Genomic DNA, 22,083 nt, shown 5'->3' on the forward strand with positions numbered 1-22,083 from the left:
GGTCTGTGTCATAGTCACAGTGGCTCCTAGGTGACTGAGCCGCTCCCCGAGCGTTAGCATTAGCATTAGCATGAACATGTTCATGCTAATATTGATCTTTTGTTCTTCAACATCTGGGTCATGACCCCAGATCCCGAGGTTTAGCATGAGCATGTGTTAGCAATAGCATGCTAGAGCTAAGGTTGTTTTTTTTCCTTCTCTTAAAGCCTGAGGTGTGGTCTAAAACCCTGACTGCTATCATTAGCAAGTGTTAGCATTAGCATGCTGGAGCGAGGGTTCTTTCTTCTTTTTCTCTTAAAGCCTGAGGTGTGGTCTAAAACCCTGACTGCTATCATTAGCAAGTGTTAGCATTAGCATGCTGGAGCGAAGGTTCTTTCTTCTTTTTCTCTTAAAGCCTGAGGTGTGGTCTAAAACCCTGAATGCTATCATTAGCAAGTGTTAGCATTAGCATGCTGGAGTGAAGGTTCTTTCTTCTTTTTCTCTTAAAGCCTGAGGTGTGGTCTAAAACCCTGAATGCTATCATTAGCAAGTGTTAGCATTAGCATGCTGGAGTGAAGGTTCTTTCTTCTTTTTCTCTTAAAGCCTGAGGTGTGGTCTAAAACCCTGAATGCTATCATTCGCACGTGTTAGCTAACACATGCTACATGAGTGAGAAAGCTCTATGATTGGTTCTAAGAGAACATGTGATGCATGTGAGGTGCACATTCACACTCAGGATCCAGGAAGACGTTCCAACACTTTATTGCTGTCAAAGGTGATGAGAAGAGCTAACAGTTGATTGACGGTTGATTGACAGCTGATTGACGGTTGATAGGCGGTGTGTGACTGAGTTCTTTGTAGAAACAGAAACAGAACAGATTACAGGTGAGAAGAGAATCAAACAATTAATCACCAATCAGGTTCATCACTGCAGTGACATCATTCACCTGAACTCAGGATTAAAAGGGTTCATAAACAAAATCATCCAAATATCCGCTGATGACGGATCGACCAAAGACGTCTGTACAGGTGAAGTCCATGTGGATCTCAGGTGGCCGGAGGCGGAGTTCTATGACCTTGTGGGTGTGGTCTGGTCATGAGTGACAGTCCATGCCTGAGGCAGATGGAGTGGAGACTTGTGATTGAATGATTCAGAGTTCAAATTAACTTTGGAACCTGACGGTTTTGGATGATAGGCTGAGAGTGGCGAGGCCTTTAAGAATGAGGGTCTACCATCAAAGCGGGGGGGGGGGGGGGGGACTGGTGGGTTCTCTGGGACGAGGAGCAGGAGAACCACACGTGTCAGCCCTCATCAGGTATGAACTGATTCTGCTGCTACCATGAAGGAGGTCTGCTAGTTGGGCTCGATCAACTCAACTGTGCCTCCATAAACCCACCAAAGTCCTTGTCCAACATGTAGAGGCTGAGGTCTGGACTCTGTGGAGGAGGTTCATGGTTCCCATGGAGACGCTGTAGGAGGACAGAACTCCTGAGCGGTGGTCCAGGTAGACTCCCACTCTGGTGGACCGAGGACCTGAGACATCAGATGAGACGCTGTCCAAGATCGTTGGTTGTTTCCAAATGCACATTCACTTCCTGCTCTGCTGACGTTCTTGTATGCGACTGCTACAGCAGCTCCTCCTCCTCCTCTCACCTCCACCTCCCAGTAACACCGTCCAGTCAGAGCCTCCCTACTCAGCACCTGAGGACACCTGAATCTGTCTGGGTGACCAAAATGAGGCTGATCTCCTTTCATGAATGTTGCTTTTCTGTTCCCCTCAGATAACAACAGCCGTGTGTGTGCTGTGTTTGGGTCCAGTGTGATTTTGCGTGAATATTTTAAGAACTCAGCTCTGGTCCTGGGTTCTGGTCCTGGCAGAAAAACCTCCACTGATGCTGGACAAGTCTCCAGGTCCTCTGGGTTGGGACAGTGAGGGGAAACGCTGGAGAAACTGGACGTGATGGTCAGTGAGGTTCAGCTGCTGCAGCTCAGCGTCTCTCCTCTTCAGCTCCCTGATCTCCTGCTCCGGCTTCTCCTGAAGCTCTCTGACTCACTTCAGTTTCCTGCTGCGATCTGATCTGCTGCTTCACATCACAGCTTCTGTTCTCCATCAGACGGATCATCTCAGAGAAGACCCTCTCACTGTGCTCCACTGCTTTAACAGCAGAGACGTTGATGTTCTTCTCCTCCTGCTGAAGAACCTCCACGTCCTTCTCTTTGTCCAGGATTCTCTGCTGGATCCTTCGTCCACTCTCCTCCAGATCTTTCTGTCTCTCAGTTCTTTCTGCAGCAGCTGAGACGATGTCGTGGCCTCGATGTTCATCCACTGAGCAGAGAGAACAGATGCACTGTTGATCGGTACGACGGAACATCTTCATCACCTCCTCATGACGGGGGGTTCTCCTGCAGCCTCTTGGAGGGGTCCACCAGCTTGTGTCTTTGAAAAGGGGGGATTCCAGATGAGGCTGCAGGTGTTCCTGGCAGAAAGAGACCAGACAAACCAGACAGGACTTGAAGGCTTTCAGTTTCCTCCCAGTGCAGGAATCACAGGCCAGGTCTTCAGGTCCAGCGGAGCAGGGACCAGCAGGGGTCCAGTCTTCTTCAGCTCCTCCACTAAAGCTGCTAACATGGTGTTTTTCTCCAGGCCAGGCCTCGGTATGAAGGTCTTCCCCCCTGTCCTCCATCCCAGTAGGCTTTAATACAGCTCATGCAGTCGCTGTGTCCACAGGGAGTCGTGACCGGATCCTCCAGTAGATCCAGACTCATGGAACAGGACAAGGTTTCTGCTCTCTGAGCCGTTTCTCCTCTGCTAAGTTCAGCTTCATGCTAAAACATGCTAACTTTAATGGCTCTTTCTGTTTTGTTTTTTACAGTTTAGTGACATTCAGAACCTATCACATTCTCGCTAGTCCTGTCACTTTCCCCGGAGATGGAACCATAAAATCAGTGAAGGTTTTCATAAGCAGGAAATGTATGCGCTGTTTTTGTTGCTCTCCTTTTTGTTCTCCACCGTCTGTACTATTTTTGAGATGCCTCCTGGTTGACTACGTCACCTCTGTGGGTTTAAGCCCATTTAGTGGGTTGTTAATTAACTATTACCCGAACCTTAACCCAGCCGGGCGCTGTTCGTGTTCTACCCCCCTGCACTTTGCACGCGCTCGCCACCTGCGCCGTGACGCAACTCATTCAAATGCACGCCCTCGTTCCAGTCGCGGGTCGTTCTTGTTTTATGGTGTCAGTATCGAAATGACACCTACAAGCACCGCCCACCAATTTTAGCCCCGAGTCGAACGACGAGGATCGTCCCACTGGACCTCAGGAAGCTTTGTCAAGCAGAGCTAAAATTTCGCGAGGGAAACCGGAAATTAACTAACGTTACTTTCAAAATAAAAAACAAAAACGTTCAAAACGTTTCAGTGTATGAGTGTGGAAATGTTTGTTTTTTTCTGAGCGTGACATGTTTCGTATACATTTCTGGACATTTAGCCTCAGGTTATGTTACTAAATGACGAGCTTTAAGCGTGATAAACTCTTTTTTCATAATACAGCCTCTTCCGTTACGTAAATTTTGAAATTCTGAAACAGAAGTTCGGCACTTGGGTCACTGACTTGACGGTACTCGTAAACAGGGGGCAGAAGACTCTCCCGGAACTCTGCAGCCGCATCGGCTCTGACAATTTCACCATCGTGGTTCGGTCCAACATGGCGGCTTACGGATGGAAATACTGATGACAGTCCGAAAGATCGCCTCGATTTGTACGATGGTAAGGCGCCGGGACGCGGCCCCATCTGTGGTCTGCCTGCGCGGCGGCGCTTGTGTCCGGTGGCTGGGCTAGTGAGCCGGGGCGATAAGCTAGCTGCCCTGCTAGCTTGTTTGCTAACCATACAGAGCATATGATTATAACACACAGGGTTCCCACTAAGTTGTACAGTTTTTACCCTTAAACCCCTGAAGGATACTGCAGTTTTTACCAATACCGGGGCGATATTGTGTGTTTCGTTGCAGTTTCTTCGCCGGTTTGGTTGTAGTTTGGAGAAGGGCAGGGTTGACCACGGTGAAAATAGCTAGCTCGTAGCACAGCGCGAGCCCCTTGTGTATTTGGACTGGGCGGTGTTGCAAAGTTGTGGTCTTCCGGATGAAAATCACAGTTCGTATCTTTATTTATTTATTTGCTTGTTTGTTTGTTGTCACACAACGAAAGGCAGCTAAACTAACGCGGGGGCAGCTGATATCTCTGTGTTTTGAGGGTAATTTCAGCACTTCCTGTCATGGGATAGAAACTGAATTTTTCCTCTGGAAGGAAGCTCGGCTAATGTTTAGACTTTGCTTGTTTAATATTGCATATTTTAGCCTTAGGAGAACATTGAATCCAAGCACTCCCGGGAATGAATAGCGTGGGTGAGCCGGGTGTGTGTTTTGCCTATTCTTCTTGGCTGTTTCTGGCTGAAATGATCCCACCTGCACATCCATGTTCCCTCCCTCCTTGCTGCGTATTTGAAGCTCTAGTTTTTAAACTCACTCATGGGCTGTCAATGTGATACTCTTATTGATTCTCAAACTATTTGGGAATCAAGAGGCTCAGGTTAATAAACAGCAGTCCTGTGCTGCTTCTCTCAGACGTATTCACGGGTCCGAGGAATTGTAACGGTAGCCTTGGCGAACCTGCGTGACAGGTTTCCCCCGAGAGGTCAAGGGTTGAAGAACAGAAAGGTCAGACATTCTTACCAGGCCTTGTTTGCTCTTCTCACGTTTAATGGGTCAGTTCTGTCTGCCGTGACCAGTTTAAGAGGCTGCTGGTGTGCGGCACCTCGTGAGCCCGTGTATGTGTCATCATGGCGTAATGTGGTCCTGGAGCAGGAAAGGCTGATTGGTTTTGAAAGTTTTTCACGAATATGTCTGTGGACGCATTTTGTTTGAAAGTGTCAGGGGACGCAGTTGGGTTTGATCAGTGTTAAAGGAATTCCTTTGACCCTTGATTCCCTTGTTCAGTGTTGAAGCGCCATAGTCCCAAACTCCCCTGTAGCCCTTCCCTTTTGCCCAGTTCCAGTCCGAGCACGCTAACGCCATCGCTGGGTCTGGGAATCCTGCCAGGCAGGTTACGTTTCATAGGGGCCGAGAGCCCAGCGCCGTCCTGTGTGTTGTACTATGCACACCCTGTACGGAGAGTTTGCCCCCCAAACTGTGGGTTTGCAATTCGGCCAAACTGATTCTCGGGTGCTCGTCGTTGCTCGTTGTTCACCTGGACGGATTTTCTCCGTCTGCCAGCGTTTGCTTGCTTGCTGACAGCCTTGCTCATGCCGGGGCCAAGAAGGTATACCGTGCCTGAGCGTGGTGCCGAACTGTCAAACTATCAGACGTGCTTGGGCCTGGTACGGTCTTCTTCACGCAGAACCTCAACGTGGCGCAGATGGTCTCTAGTTAATTTTGCAGTGGGGCCAAGTCACAGAGGAGCTTAAAGCTAGAAGATTAACTGACTCTAACTGATCCTGGTTCTAGCCGGAGCAGCTGACCAGCGCTGACAGCCGGTCAGCCAGATGCCTCCGAGAAGTCCGCTGTTGTCTTTTTGATTTGCTGGCTGCTGACGTCCACACGTGTGTTTCCTGTAAGCGCTCTTTGTGGTTTGTACATGCGTGGCATTATAAAGACCATGGAACCAGAGGCCTGTATCCCAAAGCAAGTTCAACATATCCAGGATGTCTTAAAAAGAACTGTCTGACGAACAGCAATCACAGACAAGCTGTGTCATGACTTAGTACCTGACCCTGAGATGAAGGCAAACACAGCCCAGACCAAGAAGAACAGACATCCCTCATATGAGGAGTCTAAATCCGTGCTGTAGACAGAGGTCCACGGGAGCTTCCAGGAATGATGATTTTCCAAGCTGATAGATTGTTGCGTTACTCCTGAGCAGTTTAGATCTCCAGCACAAGTTACCACGCTGATGTATCCCGTTTAAAAAAGTGGCAACACCACCTTTACGGCACCCCAAATCCCCAGTTGAACCTGAAGTTACCCACTAATCCTTCTGTCCCTGATACAAGCCCCTGGACATCCAACCCATTCAAGTGTAGCGTCCAACTTCAATGTGGCAACAAACCAGCAGCCGCTAGACCAACACCAGCACGGGCTAAACATGAGCTGCGGCTGTCAGATTTATTCAGCTTGTTTACCACTGTGGCGGCTCACCGGTTGATGCCCAGAAGTTATTTGGTTTCTCAGAAAATCAGTTTGGCTGGCGAAACCGTGAAAGTCCCCCCAGAAGGACTGTGCAAACCAGAGCCGGGCCAGGCTGAAATCAAGGCCCTTGATATCAGTTGTGTGTCGACATTGTAGATTTGGCCATTGCTGCTTTCCAATCCGAGTGTGGCGGTGGTTTACTGTTCATCCCCGCCAGCGTGCGGTTCATTCTGAGACCCACACAACAGGAATGGGAGTTTATGTATTGGAAATTATGTGTTCCAAAAAAAACAAAAAACAACATCTCCCGAGTTGATATTGATAAAATCCTTTTTAGGTCCTGTCAGCACGTGTAGCTCGTCATAAAGGTGTGATGCTAAATTCTCTGGTCTTATTTTTTTATAAGTACACTGATGTTTTAGAGAATTTGCGGCCCTAAAAACCTCCGCTCTCATTGAAATTGTTCGGAAAACCTGTGTGTGAACCCGGTTGTTGTCTCTTTATTCTGCAGTAACCCTAAAATAAGTTAGCCAGCTTTATCTCCCGTGATAGAAAGGCCTTTTCCTCATGTCACACTCAACTCTGATATTCATGAATAATAAAGACGGTCACTAAACAGTGACTTAACCTTGCTGCAGACTTCGTTTCGCAGCCGTTCACTTCCAATCTGGATACTTATTTTTCTGACACACCCAGTGTTGCAAAATTAATGAGAGCAATGAAAGTTTAATTGTTATAAACCAAAGCAGGACCTTCTCTTTTCTCCCTTCCTTCAGACCTGCGCGTTCGCCTTCCTCATCAAAAAGATTCTTTGTGTGTGTGTGTGTGTGTGTGTGTGTGTGTGTGTGTGTGTGTGTCTCCCAGTGGTGTTTGGAGGCTGCTGGGTAAAAAAAAATACCAGCAAGGCCTTCGTCTGTTTTCCCCTTGTTGACTTTGCACGAACCTCCCACTGATGAATAACAACATCTCGGCTTCACCCGTGTCGTCACTTACCCTCGAAGGAAAAGCTGCATCATTGTTATCATTATCATCATCGTCATCATCATCATCACCTCCCTCCCTGTCTCTCTCGCTCTCGCTCACCCCCCCCCCCCTCGTGGTAGTTGAATATTCTCTCTTCAGAAGCTCAAACCAAGGCCATAAAGTGGTGAACGATATCTGATGATTAAGGTTCTCTCTCTCTCTCCTATTTTTTTTTCTAAAACAATTTTTTTGCTATAGGAAGCGGAGTGCATTCACCAATGAGCACATCATGTGACCTCTGTACACTAACTGTGAATATGTCACTTTTTTTAACCGGTTTGGTACCTAAAAGTTTTTGTGACCGAAAAATCCTATTTGATAACTTTGGGGAAGACTCTCTTTTTTTGTGCCACGCTCGATACCAGTAGTATACTCGTGTATACTAAAGCTAAGCTAACTAGCAGTTCGCTGCCCAGTGGGGTAGATGGATCTATCTTTCCTAAAAGTTGCCATGTTCCATTAAACTCAACATAAGTATCTTCATCTAAAACTATAAAAGACAAGAAATCTGAGTTTTGGCATCATGGCAAATACATCAATATTCTATGGCTGAGATGATTTACTGTAGTTAGCACGCCACCAGCTAGCTGTCTCCATCCCATCTTGTATTACCACTTTGTACCACAAGAGGCAATAGCAAGTCACTGCAGTGTCCCTCGGGCCAACATAAAAGATTGATGGAGAAGTAGTACTGCAAAAAAACTACATTGCTTTATTATTATTATGATTACAATACTGCAAAACGTTCTCAAAGCTGGCGGTATTTGGTTTTGCTGTGGTCGCCTTGGTAAGAACGTAAAAATCCAAATCCAAGCTGTTATGTTTGTTATCTTGGCTGGGTGAGAAGCAGGAAACGCAACTGAGACAAGCGGCAGCAGAGCAGGAAACATGGAAAACAATAAAGAGGAAACGAAGACAAAAGGTGTCAGATGACCTACTGTACTGTGTGTTTGAAGAAATGTAATAAATCATACATGTGAAGAAAAGCTTTTGTTTATTGTGAAGTGCTGTCACACATCCATCGTTTGGAGTCGATTTTGAAATGCATCTCTTCTTCTGCAGGGCGCCAATGCCTCTGCCTTGGAAAAGGAGATTGGACCGGAACAGTTTCCCGTAAATGAACACTACTTCGGATTGGTCAACGTAAGTGTCAGTCGGGAATAACCCTGACACATGAAGTAGCTTTGTCGGAACCTTTTTAAAAGAGCTAAAAGAAGTCGGAACGTACCCCTATCCGTCTCATCTGGCCTCTCTGCTTCTTTGTTCTAGTTTGGCAACACCTGCTACTGTAACTCAGTCCTGCAGGCTCTGTATTTCTGCCGACCGTTCAGGGAGAAGGTGTTGGCATATAAGGTAGGTGATGAGAGAAACGCAGTTGTGGCATCAAGCAGAGTTATTCCTGGCCTATGGTTGATGCTGACTTCAGGGTTTACCCACAAAAGAACTTCATCCCCTGGGTCCTTGAAGTCCTTGTGGAGTAACAGGCGCGTTCTTCCGCTCTCCAGGTGCAGCCGCGTCGTAAGGAGTCTCTCCTCACCTGCCTGGCTGACCTCTTCAACAGCATCGCCACACAGAAGAAGAAAGTGGGAGTCATCCCTCCTAAGAAGTTCATCTCAAGGCTGAGAAAAGAAAATGGTACGAATGCGTCGCGCCCTCAAGAATGAAAAACGACAAAGTTTTTTTGACTCCCCCCAGAACGTGCAGCTGTGGCTACTGTTCGTACTCGCCGCAGCTGTTTGGAAATGTAAAGTCTGGAATGAATACGTCAGTCGTGTGTTCAGAAGCAAAGGAGGATGAGATGAGGGCAGAGAGCGAAGAAAAAGAGACAAGAAGAGGGGGGAAGTGAAAGGGCGGGCAGGGAGGAAGGGAATCATCTCAGTTGAGAAGTTAATCTCACAGTTCACGAAGCCAAATCCGAGAGCGGAAAGCGAATGAAAAAGAAGAAACAGGCTTAATTGGCTCAATTTCTCTCTGCCAGACACATGCTGATGTGCATTTTTTTTGTCTTTCCTCTTCCCTACCCTCTTTTTACCTCTCCATATTCTTTTATACCTTCCCTATTTGTGTTTTTACCGTTTTGTAACGTGTTCATGTCATTCCCCCCCTGTGTCCTTCAGAGCTTTTTGACAACTACATGCAACAGGATGCCCACGAATTCCTCAACTACCTCCTCAACACCATCGCAGACCTGCTCCAGGAGGAGAAGAGCCAGGAGCGACAGCAGAATGGAAAGCTGGTGCAGAATGGAGGGGGTGGAGGAGGAGGAGGAGGAAGTGCAGGAGGAGGAGGAGGAGGGGGAGGAGGAGGAGAGGGAAGAGAAGGAGAAGGTGGAAAGGAGAGTCAGCAGACTTGGGTTCATGAGATCTTCCAAGGCACTCTGACCAATGAGACACGCTGCCTTAACTGTGAAGCTGTAAGTGCTGCGAGCAATGTGAGCATCGTTACACCGAGACCTCTCACAGCTGCAAACCAAGCTGGATTGCTGAAGGTGTAAACATTAGCTGGGCATACACTTGATGATTCTAGAAATGTGTACTTCCACTGTTGACTGTACCACGCCATGCCGTGGTCGGAGCGCTTGCACAGTAGGGCCATAGGCACCTGCGGACCATCCTGACAATCGACAGTTGTCCAGATTCCTTTGAAAGCTGCATAGAAGTTGATTTGCGCTTTGGATAACAAGAAGCGTACCGCAGAGGCACTGGCGCCGTGTGAAAAAAGGCCCCGACGTTTGAGAATTATGGATCTGGTTTTACGCACGAGAGCATCGTGACGATGTTCTACCAAAATTTCGGAAAGATGGGAGATTCTTTCAAGCGCTGGAAGGCCGAATGTGAGATCCAATCAGGCCACGATCTGTCTGTGTTTTCACTGCACGGCAAAAGACGCTGAAATCTTGACCGACTACAAAATGAGTCACGCGGTGTGAAAATGAGGAAACGGGCTCAAGTTGTGCATGTATGCCCACCTTTAGGTGCATCTGACCCAAACTTAACCCAATCAATAACGGAGAGGCACGTGTAAAGGACGCGACATTGAGCTAAACTTGTGTTGCAGGTGAGCAGTAAAGACGAGGACTTCCTTGATTTGTCGGTGGATGTAGAGCAGAACACCTCCATCACGCACTGTCTCAGGTAGGGCTTTGCCTTATTTGGTCGTCTCAGAAGATACATCGTACTTTTCTTGCCGTGACATGAAATTGTGAAGCAGTTCCATGTCTGACCCAGTGTGTGTTTAACGTGTGTGTGTGTGTGTGTGTGTGTCTACTCAACAGGGGCTTCAGCAACACAGAGACGTTGTGTAGTGAGTACAAGTACTACTGCGAGCAGTGTCGCAGCAAACAGGAAGCCCAGAAAAGGTGCGCGATATCTTAGTACGTCAGCATATTAATGGTATTTGTTAGTCGTCTGTTTCTGTCGAGCGTTGAAGAAATATTAGCTGAGTGGATGTGGCAGAAGTACACGCAGGAGGTGCATGACAAGAAGTTTCCACCCGTAAATTTGAGAAAGTAACCTTTTTCTGTTTTTCTACAAATTTTGGAAAAACCCAAATAATCGTACAGTCTATGAACCGCGTTGCTCCAGACCAATGAGGATATCTTTCAGTATGCACCCCCGACTCATGCAATTTGAAAATGGCCTGAAGAATTTTCGGACAAATAGGCGGGAAGTTATTGAAAAGTCGTGGGAATTTGCTTCAAAAATACTCAGTTCAGTTAAGCTGGAGCAACAAACTTAAACCTTAGTTACATTCGTCTGGTAACAAACAACAACAACAACAACAAAAAGGTTGAGCTCCAAAAGTAATCGACTGAAAGAAAACTAATTGGCAACTAATTTCGACTGTGACTCTTAAATCAAAGAAAACGCTGCCGTGTTGGGTCGTTCATTGCAGGAAACGAAGAGTTCAACAGTTTTGGACTGTTTGATACTCAAACGAAGCAACTTCACTTCGAGCTCCAGGAAACTCTGACGCGCATTTCAACATCGTCCTATCATGAAAATTATCTCAAGGTTAACCGATGACCATATTTATTTGGGTCCGTAAATTATAGCGTTGATTTTTGACCATTATGTTTCACTCTTACACACAGATATGCGTGAGGTCGTAGACATTTGCTACACAAATACCATATTTGTGTAGCAAAGCATGGAAAAGTCATTAAAATAACAGGGAAATGTGTTGTTTTAAACGTCAACACAACCGTCTACATACCGTCCAAGGTTTGTGTGCCTGCAGAGCACATCAAGTAACATCCATTAGCTTGAAAGATCCATTCCGTCAGCAGCGAAGCACCTCGCATTAACACTGAGCAGAACGCTACAGGACGTTCGCCAAAAGTTGGGGCCAAATTATGAAGAGCACAAAGCGCCTAAAACCTGTACTTCGGCTTCCTTGTAGTGCTTCTGGAGCAGTAATGGCATCCACATGGAAAGCTTTCAGCTCTGAGTTTGAGTTTGAGGCATTCGTCTGCCCTCCTGATTTTCTTGAAGTTCAACCCCTCCTCAATTCTAATTTTTTTTTTTTTTTTTATCATTTAAAAACATTTTTTCCACAAAAAGGTGTTTTTTGGAGTGTTCTCACGGTCCAGGTGTTGTTTCATTTCAGAAGGTTCTGGTGTGTAACTGTAACTTTAGTGGGGTTGCTTCTGTTGCCGAAGTCCCTGAAATAACATTCGAAGGGTTTCTGTCCATCAGGATGAGAGTAAAGAAGCTCCCCATGATCCTCGCCCTCCACCTGAAGCGCTTTAAATACATGGACCAGCTGCACCGCTACACCAAACTGTCGTATCGCGTCGTCTTCCCTCTTGAGCTCCGCCTCTTCAACACATCTGGGGACGCCACCAATCCGGACCGCATGTACGACCTGGTAGCTGTGGTTGTACACTGTGGCAGGTAGGTTCATTGTCACTCAAACTTCACACGTCACTGAGCCTGTGCCTTAACTTTCATCCCGAAGGCGAAGGACCCTAGGGTGATTACGGAACAGTTTGCTCAGTGTTTCTCCTCCTTGCTCCCGGCAGTGGTCCTAACAGAGGACACTACATCACCATCGTCAAGAGTCATGGCTTCTGGCTGTTGTTTGACGACGACATCGTAGAGGTGAGAAGGATTTGAGTTTTGGTTCATGTCGGTCGCTCACTTTGAAGGTGAAGCACCATGATATATATATATATTTTTTTTTTTTTTAATCTGTTGGTGTAAGTATCGTGAGCGCATTTTGAAGTATCGCATTAGAAAAGGTCGATGAAATCTGCAAAAGTTTGCAAACACGTTTTCTCACACCCGCTTGAGGTGATGCGCAAAACAGGAAATGGAAACACCACCTCAAATAAGCTCTGACGTTTAAAGAAAAATGTGGATGACTAAAATAACGGGCTGACCCGTTGTTTCTGGGTTCGCACCCACCTCTTTCTCTATACTGCCTGTTTCAGCCACGCGTGTTGTTACCGTGTTGTCTGACAGAAATACAGGCTGCGTAGCCTGGCTTATTCACGCCACATCGCTTGAACTAAACGGCCTTGATTTGCATTTTGTGCGTTGTGGTATTTCTGAAAGTCAATTTGACATTTAAATGGAAACATGACTCCACAGAGAGACAGGGACAAGGACAGACAGAGGGACGGGACTTAGTAGTAGTAGTAGCTGTTGTTCGTGATAGCAGTCGTGCCTGAGCAGTGTCAGTCCATCAAGGGGGGTCAGTGAGGCGAACACCAGCTGGAAGGTTCGAGTGGAGCCCTCCTAGCTCCCCTCGCTGTCTCATCTCATCTTAACCAGACAGGAATGTCAAGCAGCCGTCTTTCCACTCACGGTCCTGGCGCCTTTCAGTGTTGTGCCCTGGAGTTTGTACTGCAGACCATTGAAGATCCCTTCTCTAAATAATGAGGAGTTAGAATACCGTAAGGAGGCTAATAGAGGGGAAATATTTAGCGGTAGACTGGCCTCTTCTGGCTTACTCATCACTTCTCACCCTGCACCTCCTCTGATATTTCACATAATTGAAGCCTTATTTTTTCATCTCGGTTATGCAATTTGAACCCGAGGGTGTGTTTGATCAGGGGGACCTGGAAAACTCCGATGGCACATTGTGTAACGAAAATAAGTAGAACTCCAGCCCTCATTTTACTTCCCTCAACATTTGCTCTCTGAAAGCAGCCGATACTGACTTGGAGCTCGTGAAAAACATTTGATGTAAACTGACATTCGTCTAAGTTTTTAATGAGATTGCTGTCATAACGTTCCTATGTGCAGCGCCTAAGTGGTTGCAGAACCATCTGCTTTCCTGCCTGAAAACATGTCAGACCACATCGACGCACCGTTTGACAGCGTTCCGCCGTGTGTGATAGCATGCTGTCATCGTTAGCATGCCGTGCCATGTGCCCGTTTGCATAATTACAGTGATAATGATTCACACAGGGCAATTATCCAGCCTTAGGAGTCTATCATATCTAGAATACTGAGTTAGCCAAGCACAGTCATAGGCAGTTGACTACAGTGAAGCCGAGTAGCTGCTGCCAAGGAACCTTTCAGTTTATTTAGGTTTTTTTTTTTTTCAAGCCAAAAAGTACAACCCATCCCCGCAATCGAGCTATCAGCAGTTAGCTGGCTAAATTAAATGTTCCAGTGTGTGTGGAGGAACACCGGGCTAAAAAATGTGCAACCGAGACATTCATTTGAGTGAAGTTTTCTTGGTTTCCTTGTGTTTAAAGACAAGCTGAAGCGAAAGAATTCGCGGGGAAAAAAAAACAAGGGAGTTCTGTAAATGCTTTACACAGCAGTTGGGCCCTTTTTAAAAATATATATACATATATAAAAGAAGCATTTTTTTAGGGTCTTCAAGTGATTTCTTAGGATTTAGAGCTGTATTTGTACTCATGGCAGATAAATTTGGAATGTGTCACAAAAAACAGGTGTGTACAAGTCAGTATTCTCCAATGTTAGGGTCAAAAACAAGTGGCATCATTGAGAGTTCTGTACTTCACGGAAGAGATAATCCACTCGCATGTGTGCGTGTAGACGGTCTTGGATGCACCGCGCATCAGGTAGTCATTTGCCTCCGCGAAATGCATCCAAAACCGTCTACACGCACACCTACGAGTGGATTATCCCTCTTATACCATGGTCATCAAACAAGAAGTGCACCAGTTGTTACATCAGCTGTATGGAGGTGGTTGCCAAAATCACTGGTCAAATTCTGGACGTGTTTCGTCTTGCGGGAACTCGTTCCAGCTGCTTGCTGTCTTGGAATGCTTGTATTTGCATCGAGGGATTGTGTTGAAACTTCTCCAATTTTCTCCTTTCAAAAATACGCAGACGTAACTGCATTGAAGAAGACATCCAACCGGGACGCTGAATTATTTTCTTCAATGTTAGCTTAAATGTTGACCCCCGCGCCACGTGTCCAGATCGGTGCATAGACTGACGCTACCTCACCGTCCAGGGGCTTTTCTGCTGTGTTGCAGGTTTGTTCTGCTCACACGAGTTCGTCTAGCTTTTAACTTAACGTAAATGCCGTTAATTTGTCGTGTTAAGATATTTTTACATTTATTTAGAGCAGTCTTGGATCATGAACAATTAAAATAAATGAATACATATATAAATCAACCAATGTACAACAAGTTTCCATTTGAACCCGGGAAATTAATACTTTCAATGATAGAAAAAGTGCCTCCTAGATTCAAATTGTCAGTCAGCCTGACGGTGGTATAATCCGTCATAATCAACTTTAATGAAACAAACGTGACGTTCACGGAGGTAAATTCAACATCTCAAGTAAGTTTGGAGAACGAGAAGGAAACCCAGCGACCGCCTGGAGCTGCAGATCCCATCGAAGGCCTCGTTCAATGATCAGGAACGTCGTAGACGGAGGATGTTTGGATGAGGTCGAGAGGCCGAAGTCATGAAGACGATCACCCGCGAATGAGGCCACGTTGTCATTGGCGTTGGTCAGCAGGATCACGTAAAAACTACGAGGCTGATCTCGACCCAACTTGGTGGAGGTGGTTGTCCAATTGTTCGGGGAGGATTAATCATTGAGGCACTTGGTGGCATCAGGAAATGTCAGGTTTAGTTGCGCTCTGACAGAATCCTCCTTGTGGGTCGACCATATCCGTCTCAGATTTGGTCAGATACACCGAGAAGTCTTAAGAGTTTCGTCACGTTCTCAATGAAACTTCAAATGTCCGTTGGGACCCAGGGATGGTTCAACGACCTTGACCTCTTAAATTCAATAATTCACATTTAAAATAACAAAATTGCACTCAAAACCAAGTCATCTCATCATGTCGTAAAGCTCAAACTTGAGTCTTCAGTCGCTGGCAGAGGCTAAAAGAAGAGGAGACGTCAGACTATTTCTTTACATTTTCATCTCCCCTGTTTTGTCCGTGTGCAGCTCATATATTCAGCTCCTAAACACACAATCTTTACTCTGCCTCTCTTTGTGGACTGACATCCAAATGTGAACTTTTTTAAAGCGTTGCTTGACAGCCTCCCTGGCAGTGGGAGTCCTCACCCTGCTGTGTGAATGTAGAGGAAACGGCTCCGTCGCAGCCATCAGGGACTGATTTTTTAAAACTGGCTCCAGCGCCGATGTATTTTTCCACTACGCTGGGACGGATCTCCAGCGTCTGGTCTGGCAGACTCGAACTGGCTTCTGGTTCCGCTGAGTTTGCACAACTGACACTAACTTATAATTTTTTTATGGTTTTGAGATTTACCCATCCCGACTTGCTGCTTTGTGTTCCATTTCTCTATAAATTTATATCTTCTGTCTCTCTCTCTCTCTCTCTTTTTTTTAAGTTTCTCACTTCTGTTTGAGTTGTTCCAACTTGGAACTGCTGGAGTTTTCAGTAGTTGAAGCCAGTTCTTTCACCACTCATCCAAAAATGACTTTTTTTTCGCAGTTTATTTTCAGCCTCTTTTCTCTCTCTCTCTCCCTTCGTTGGATCAGGAAGAGTCATGAGGGCAGAGATATTCACCACTTCCTTGTCAACATGAAAAGAGTTACACAACAGAAGTTTCGTGAGCTCTCTGAGCAGAGCCACAGTGGCTTCACATTTAGAATATTTGCACTTTGATTCTTTTTTTTGGAACAAAATTTTTTTACTGAAAATGGCTGTCATTTTATCTTTAAATGTCTCAAGTCTAAGCCCCGCCCTGCTTTTCTTGCAGAAAATCGACGCACAGGCGATTGAGGAGTTCTACGGTCTGACATCGGACATTTCCAAGAACTCTGAATCAGGATACATCCTGTTCTACCAGTCCAGAGACTGAACCAGCTGCTGTAAATCCCTAATGAACTGTCACTCAACAGAAGGGGTAGGGCTTATGGCTGCCAAGGGCTCTGCCCAGTACGCTCACATAAGTATCCAGGCTTTATTCCCTGCAGGGCGGAGCTTTGCACTGGATTGCCACGTGGGATTGGTTGAGATGTGTGCAGGTCACATGCCAGCCTCCTGGATTCTGTCCGTTAAGTCCTCCTGAAAGCCACACCGCTGCAAGCACCTTAGAAAAATGGCTGATTCTGTAATAGTACTGGGGGGTAACGGCAGTCCAAGAGGCTGACATCGCCGCGCGCACAGCGGTCCATTTGAGGTTGAAGCAGTTTGAGACTGTCCAGATGAAGCAGAATAACCAATCAGCTGTTTGAGTGAGACTCCTAAGCAACTTTGTCATCAGTGTCATTACACTTTTTTTGTGTGTGCAGGTTATACCGTGCTGCGTTAGCTTCCCGCAGCGTCCGTTAGCGATATGCTAACACAGCGCAGCGCGTTCATCCCAGAAAAATCTTCCTAAATTTCTAACATCAGCTTTTTAGTTATCCCACCAGTCACAACTAAACTAAACGGGATGCAGTTGCTTGTTTGCAGCGTTTGTATCGCGGAACACCATGAAGCATCATTGGAAATTAAAAGCAATGCGGCCTGAATCTCCTGGTATGTTACCACGGTAATGTTCAGGAAACGTTACTGGAAATTAAGTTAACAAATGGTTTAAAACGCTCATCCTTCTTCATCACTTTTGTCGTTTTCTGCTTGTTGTTGGAGCTGCAGAACTGCAGAAGTTTTCCTCCCTCATTTTGGGTTTGTTGTGCTCCCTCCATGTCTCCGCTAGCTTGCTTTTCAAAATGCAAGGTCCCAGGTAAAGAGAGTAGCACAGGAATGTTCCTCAAACCTGGAAATAAGTTGGCACTGTAGGACATTTGAGTTTCTGGTCCAAAAGACATTGGGTTGTTTCAAATGGGCTTTCAGTTAAATGCCTGAAATATTTAGCGTTTTGTTTTACAGCATAAAATCGGTCACTTTATACCACACGTGTGAATTTTGAAGTGTTTGTCATAAAACTGGCCTTTGCTAACAAATGGCTAAATGAAACTACAGAGGTTGTCGCAGACATAAAAAATGAAGTGCAAATCCGGTTGAAGTTAAAGAAGTTTTTTTTATAGCCTACCGTTAGCATACCGTTAGCTTTGTACTTCTAGCAACTGCATTTTAAGCTTAAAAATCTCACAGCTTGTTTTGTACAGTAATGCACTATGAAAACAAATCTTTTTTGTTTTTGGAGGGAGCCCATGACGATGCTAGCTTCTGGGTTGGACTACAAAATTAGCAGCAATTTGGTCATCTCCGCAAAAACTGAATTGAGACGCTTAACCAGTAGACACGTTTGTATCGTTATGTTTCATCGTGTCACCCAATGGTGGCTCATAGGGTTTGAATAAGCAAAAATAATCAAGGATATTTTAAAAATGCGTGAACGTTTTTGGTGGGTAAATCTGGCGAAGAACAAGATGGAGAATAAAATTTTTTTACTAGAAAAAAACCCCCAATTAGTGACCTTACTTTTGCTGTTGTCGTTTTGAACCACGATCACTTTTTGTTTGTGTTTTACTGTAAACTGCAGGGATCAACACAACAGCTTTTCCACAACCGGAAACGCCAACCTCCTGTAATTTTTTTTAAACAAAAGGTTAGCCGTCAGACTAACTCGAGTGCCGTGCCATGACGGGTCGTGTTCGGTGCCACAGTGAGGAAAACGCTAAAAGGGACGATATTGAACCGAGTTGTGAGGGATTTCAACATTTTGAACCGTTTTTTAAAAAAATGCGCTTTTTGTGGGGGTTTTTTCACCGCAAGCAAAGTTGCCTTTGCAGATTGTTTTAAAAACATTTGTTGGTTTTAACATTTAAAAAAAAAGCAAAGAAAAGAAAACGCCAGAATATGCAGACTTTTGATGATTTTAAAGTGACGTACAAAGAGGTGAATGTGTTTTCTCTCTTTTTGCCGATCACACTACATCCAGTCCGTCTGAATGTTTGCTTTACTTTGTCTCGTCCTTTTGTTCCATCGTTTCTTCCTGGACTGCCTGACGCCTCCGTACCAACACTCCAGTCCTCTCTTAATATCGCTCATCAATCACAGGCTGACGAGCGCCGACTCTGGCTGGAGTGCAGCTGCAGCTCTGGCAGCCGCTCCACCTTTTACGTAACGTGTTTTCCCTCCAGAAACTTAAATTGTAGCCTTGCTGATTCTCTGGTATGAAAACTGTGTTGCTCCACGGTGTTTTTAAGTTATTTAATGCAGTAAGAAGTGTTCACAATGGCTTCCTCTCCTCAGTAGCTTGGAAAACTCTCTGTGGGCAGCCTTGTTGTTTGGCATCTCTCACAAATGAACTACAGACTATTGAACAGTAGTTTGACGGGAAAGTTTTCAAAGACGAACCATGATTTTCAGTAAAATAAAATCGTCCCGCGTGGAGGTTCCATCTTCTGCTGTTTAGTAATGGCAGATCTCTTTTATAACTTGAACATTTGGAGTTTTTCTTTTCCAGACCAAATCAAACACATGGAATTATAAAGTTATGAACTGAGAAAATCAGGAACACGCGATAAAAACAAGGTACGCCAATATGCCGATATTCTAACAAACCATTTGGCCGCGTGTTTTTATTTACCGATGTAAATATTAAAGGATTTATAACAAGTTTATACAGTTTAATGATTGAATGGAATTCCCACTTTATACATGATGACAAAAAAAACGCCAAAAAATAGTGAGTTTGAAGTTTTTTTTTTTGTAATTTTCCAAAAACGTCTGCCCATAAAGCTCATAGATTTACCAGTTGGTCCTTCCAGTGTTTCTCAGTCATAAATCTTTGGTAGCAACAACCAACTGATGCAGAGGCATGAAAAAAAACTAACATACCAAGGACTCGCCCACACCACCGCAAACCAGGAGGCAAACCCACAAAAAACTGGGATCCTCCCTCAGAAAAGTACCAACAGGAGTCCTTTATTATTGGTCCCGTTGAGTCCATGAGGAGGATGAGAGCTTGACACTGGAGCAACAGTACAGAATCTGGCATCACGACGACTGACAGCCATGCTGCTGTCGTTACCCCTCGGAATTCCAATGTGTCGCCCGTAAAATGTCCAAGTCAAAAATGGCCCAAACACAAGTCTGTTGAATGAAGGTTGAGAAAATAAGCCTTTCATTCAAACTTTAGTTGATATATTCGTTGTCTCTGCTGGGGCTCAACAGATCATCTACATTTGATCCAAAGGACAATATTTTCAAGGTGCAGTTCTTGCCGAAGGTCTGACGTGTGAAAATAATGGAGATTTACAGGCTAAAGAAGGCATCTTTTCTTGGTACCAACATGCAGCCATGAAGAGAATCCTCTCTCATGCGACGAACCCAGTCACAGTCGTAGCGTCGTCAAAATAGCAGGTCTACACTGCCAGTTTCTGCTCGAGCCCACCCGCGCGTCCTCCTTCGACATGCCATGAGTGCCGGTGTGCTGAGTTTGATGGCGTCCAGAGAAATGAGAGCTCCAGAGCGGTTTTGATGGGACTGAGGCGAGGAATCGGGCGCCATTTGAAAGTCTGTGGACATCAACAACTCTCTTTCTCACCTCAGCTGTTGTTGTTTTTTTTTGTTAAACGCACAAAGAAACCAAATGTAGGACTTTTATTGTTTGTTTGTTTTTTATTTTTTACCTTGGCTGCTTTATGTTACCCGTGACTAAACTAACTGATGGAAACACGACTTTTATCTGAATGTTAAAAATGTACGCGTAGAAACAACGCTGCTTGGCCTGTAAACACTTAGTTTGGACTTGCCGGCACCAGGAAAACAAAACATTTTCATTTTTATTTGGTGGTTCTGACGTGACGGGGAAAAAAAAAGGAGAACAAGCAAAGTTTGGGCGAAACGTCTTTGGCTTCCGACGTCAGGTGGAACGCTGTTCCCTATTCCTGCGCACGACGCTCTATCAGAGTTCTTCCCCTCCTTCGCCGTTCCGGACCAATCCAGTTTCACTCGTACCAAAATTGTGTTTACATTTGTAGCCTTGTCAGGAAAATCGAAGCACAAAAGCGCACCGTTTTGAAAGACATTAAAATCCCAGCAGTTGGAACCACATGACAACTGTAATACGTTGGTTGTAATTATCAGGAAACCTGTGTTGACACGATGCTCTTTTTTATTTAAATCGTATTAATATTGTTATGAATGTTAACTTCTTTTTCTTAGATGTTACACTTTTGTTTTATTTTTGGATATATTTTGCAAACCGTGCTGGCCTACCATTGTTGTGTCGGCAGGTCTGAATATTTGAAGTTTTTGTTTTTTGCTTTGAATTTTTATTCGGGGGGGGGGGGGGGAGTGTGTGATGAGAGATGTTGATGTGTACATAAATACAGATGTTATTATCAGAATATAAATGAATTAAATAAATAAAAGCTTGCTTGAAGTAACCAGCAGATCCAAAAAAAAAAAAAAAAGATGAAAAGGAGTTTTCTTGCAGGAGTGAAATAACAAGCTCCGCCCAACTGGTGTTCCAGGCTGTCAAAACCAAACAACCCCAAAGTAAGTGAGCTCCGATGGAATTTGACAGGTCGCAGTGTGGTGCCTCACAAACTGTCCGATGTCATTAAGATACACTTAAAGTACTTTGAAGGAAAGCTAGGAAGTAACAGAGCAGCTGTGCGAGAGGAGCTCGCCGCTGGAGCCGCAGTTGAGGATAAAAGAGAAGGAACAGTTTTTAACCTCGATTTGGAGCGGAATTTTTCCACAGCGAATTCAGTCCAGTAGAGAAGTTTTATTTTGATGAAAACTCAAGCCTCACACCTGAAATAATACAAAAGCTATTTTGTTTGGTGTCTGTCCAATTGTAGAATATATGGACAATGCCCCCTGCTGTCATACCCAAGGAACTGCATTTAGGATGGAAAAAAAAAAAATCGCCTGCTAGCTCGCAGTCAAGCACGGTGGCCCGTTAGCCTGTTTGCTAGCTTGCTGCTAGCCATGAGTGAGATTCTAGCTTGAATTGTTCTTCACCTCGCAGTCATGCGGAATATGCATACGGAGCGATACAGGGACAGGAATGAGAACAATAACGCACATAAGCTAGCTTCTGCTAGCATGCTGTTGCTTTTGCGAGCAGCCTGTTCATATGGTGGCTCTGTAGTCCGCCGCAAATATGTTAATTCATCGTATATGGAACAGGCTGCGAAAAAAGAAAAACCTGAACAGGAGGAGTTGTACAGAGTTTTGAGGATCACTTGTGGTTGGCTAACATACGAACGTAGAACTACGCAGAAAAGGAGGTGTCAGATGAAGAGCGTTGTCATTGCTGGAGTTTGTTACTTTGTGTTTAAGGGATTCGTATTCTTCTAGTATCTGTTATATATTCTGTAGTACTGATGGATAAACCTTTATTCATCTCTCAGTGGGGAAATTGGCAGTATCAGTACCCATCAAAAGCTTAATAGCTGAATAGTACTTCTTCCATTAAGTTTTGTTCCAGTATTTGCTTCAAGTACATTGGACCCCCCCCAAAAAAAACAACAAAAAGAAACTTTTGCCAAAGATTTTGGACGGGCGATGGATCGTGTGCTAGCA

The 22,083-nt window shown here is 45.1% G+C and overlaps 1 protein-coding gene and 1 pseudogene across 2 annotated transcripts in view; one reads left to right on the forward strand and one right to left on the reverse strand.

Moving 5' to 3' along the window:
• Positions 1-762: 762 nt before the first annotated feature.
• On the reverse strand, positions 763-3,684 carry LOC147238794 (tripartite motif-containing protein 16-like; annotated as a pseudogene).
• usp12b (ubiquitin specific peptidase 12b) overlaps positions 3,415-22,083 on the forward strand; it is a 19,336-nt gene continuing 667 nt past the window's right edge. The window contains exons 1-11 of one of the 2 annotated variants that reach the window (XM_086197012.1): positions 3,416-3,744; positions 8,244-8,324; positions 8,451-8,534; positions 8,687-8,816; positions 9,299-9,454; positions 9,491-9,594; positions 10,239-10,315; positions 10,456-10,539; positions 11,879-12,076; positions 12,205-12,283; positions 16,352-22,083. The exon at positions 16,352-22,083 is cut by the window's right edge and continues 667 nt beyond it. In XM_086197012.1, the coding sequence (XP_086053138.1) occupies positions 3,697-3,744; positions 8,244-8,324; positions 8,451-8,534; positions 8,687-8,816; positions 9,299-9,454; positions 9,491-9,594; positions 10,239-10,315; positions 10,456-10,539; positions 11,879-12,076; positions 12,205-12,283; positions 16,352-16,453 (1,143 nt within the window). In that variant the 5' untranslated portion in view covers positions 3,416-3,696 and the 3' untranslated portion in view covers positions 16,454-22,083. Of the gene's footprint in view, positions 3,745-8,243; positions 8,325-8,450; positions 8,535-8,686; positions 8,817-9,298; positions 9,595-10,238; positions 10,316-10,455; positions 10,540-11,878; positions 12,077-12,204; positions 12,284-16,351 lie in introns of both variants that reach the window. The other variant, XM_086197011.1, reaches the window with a different exon arrangement.

Source organism: Aulostomus chinensis, chromosome 24 (genome assembly GCF_037954235.1).
Source record: "Aulostomus chinensis isolate RoL2024-O1b breed Wild chromosome 24, RoL_Achi_v1.0, whole genome shotgun sequence".
Classification (NCBI taxonomy): Eukaryota; Metazoa; Chordata; class Actinopteri; order Syngnathiformes; family Aulostomidae; genus Aulostomus; species Aulostomus chinensis.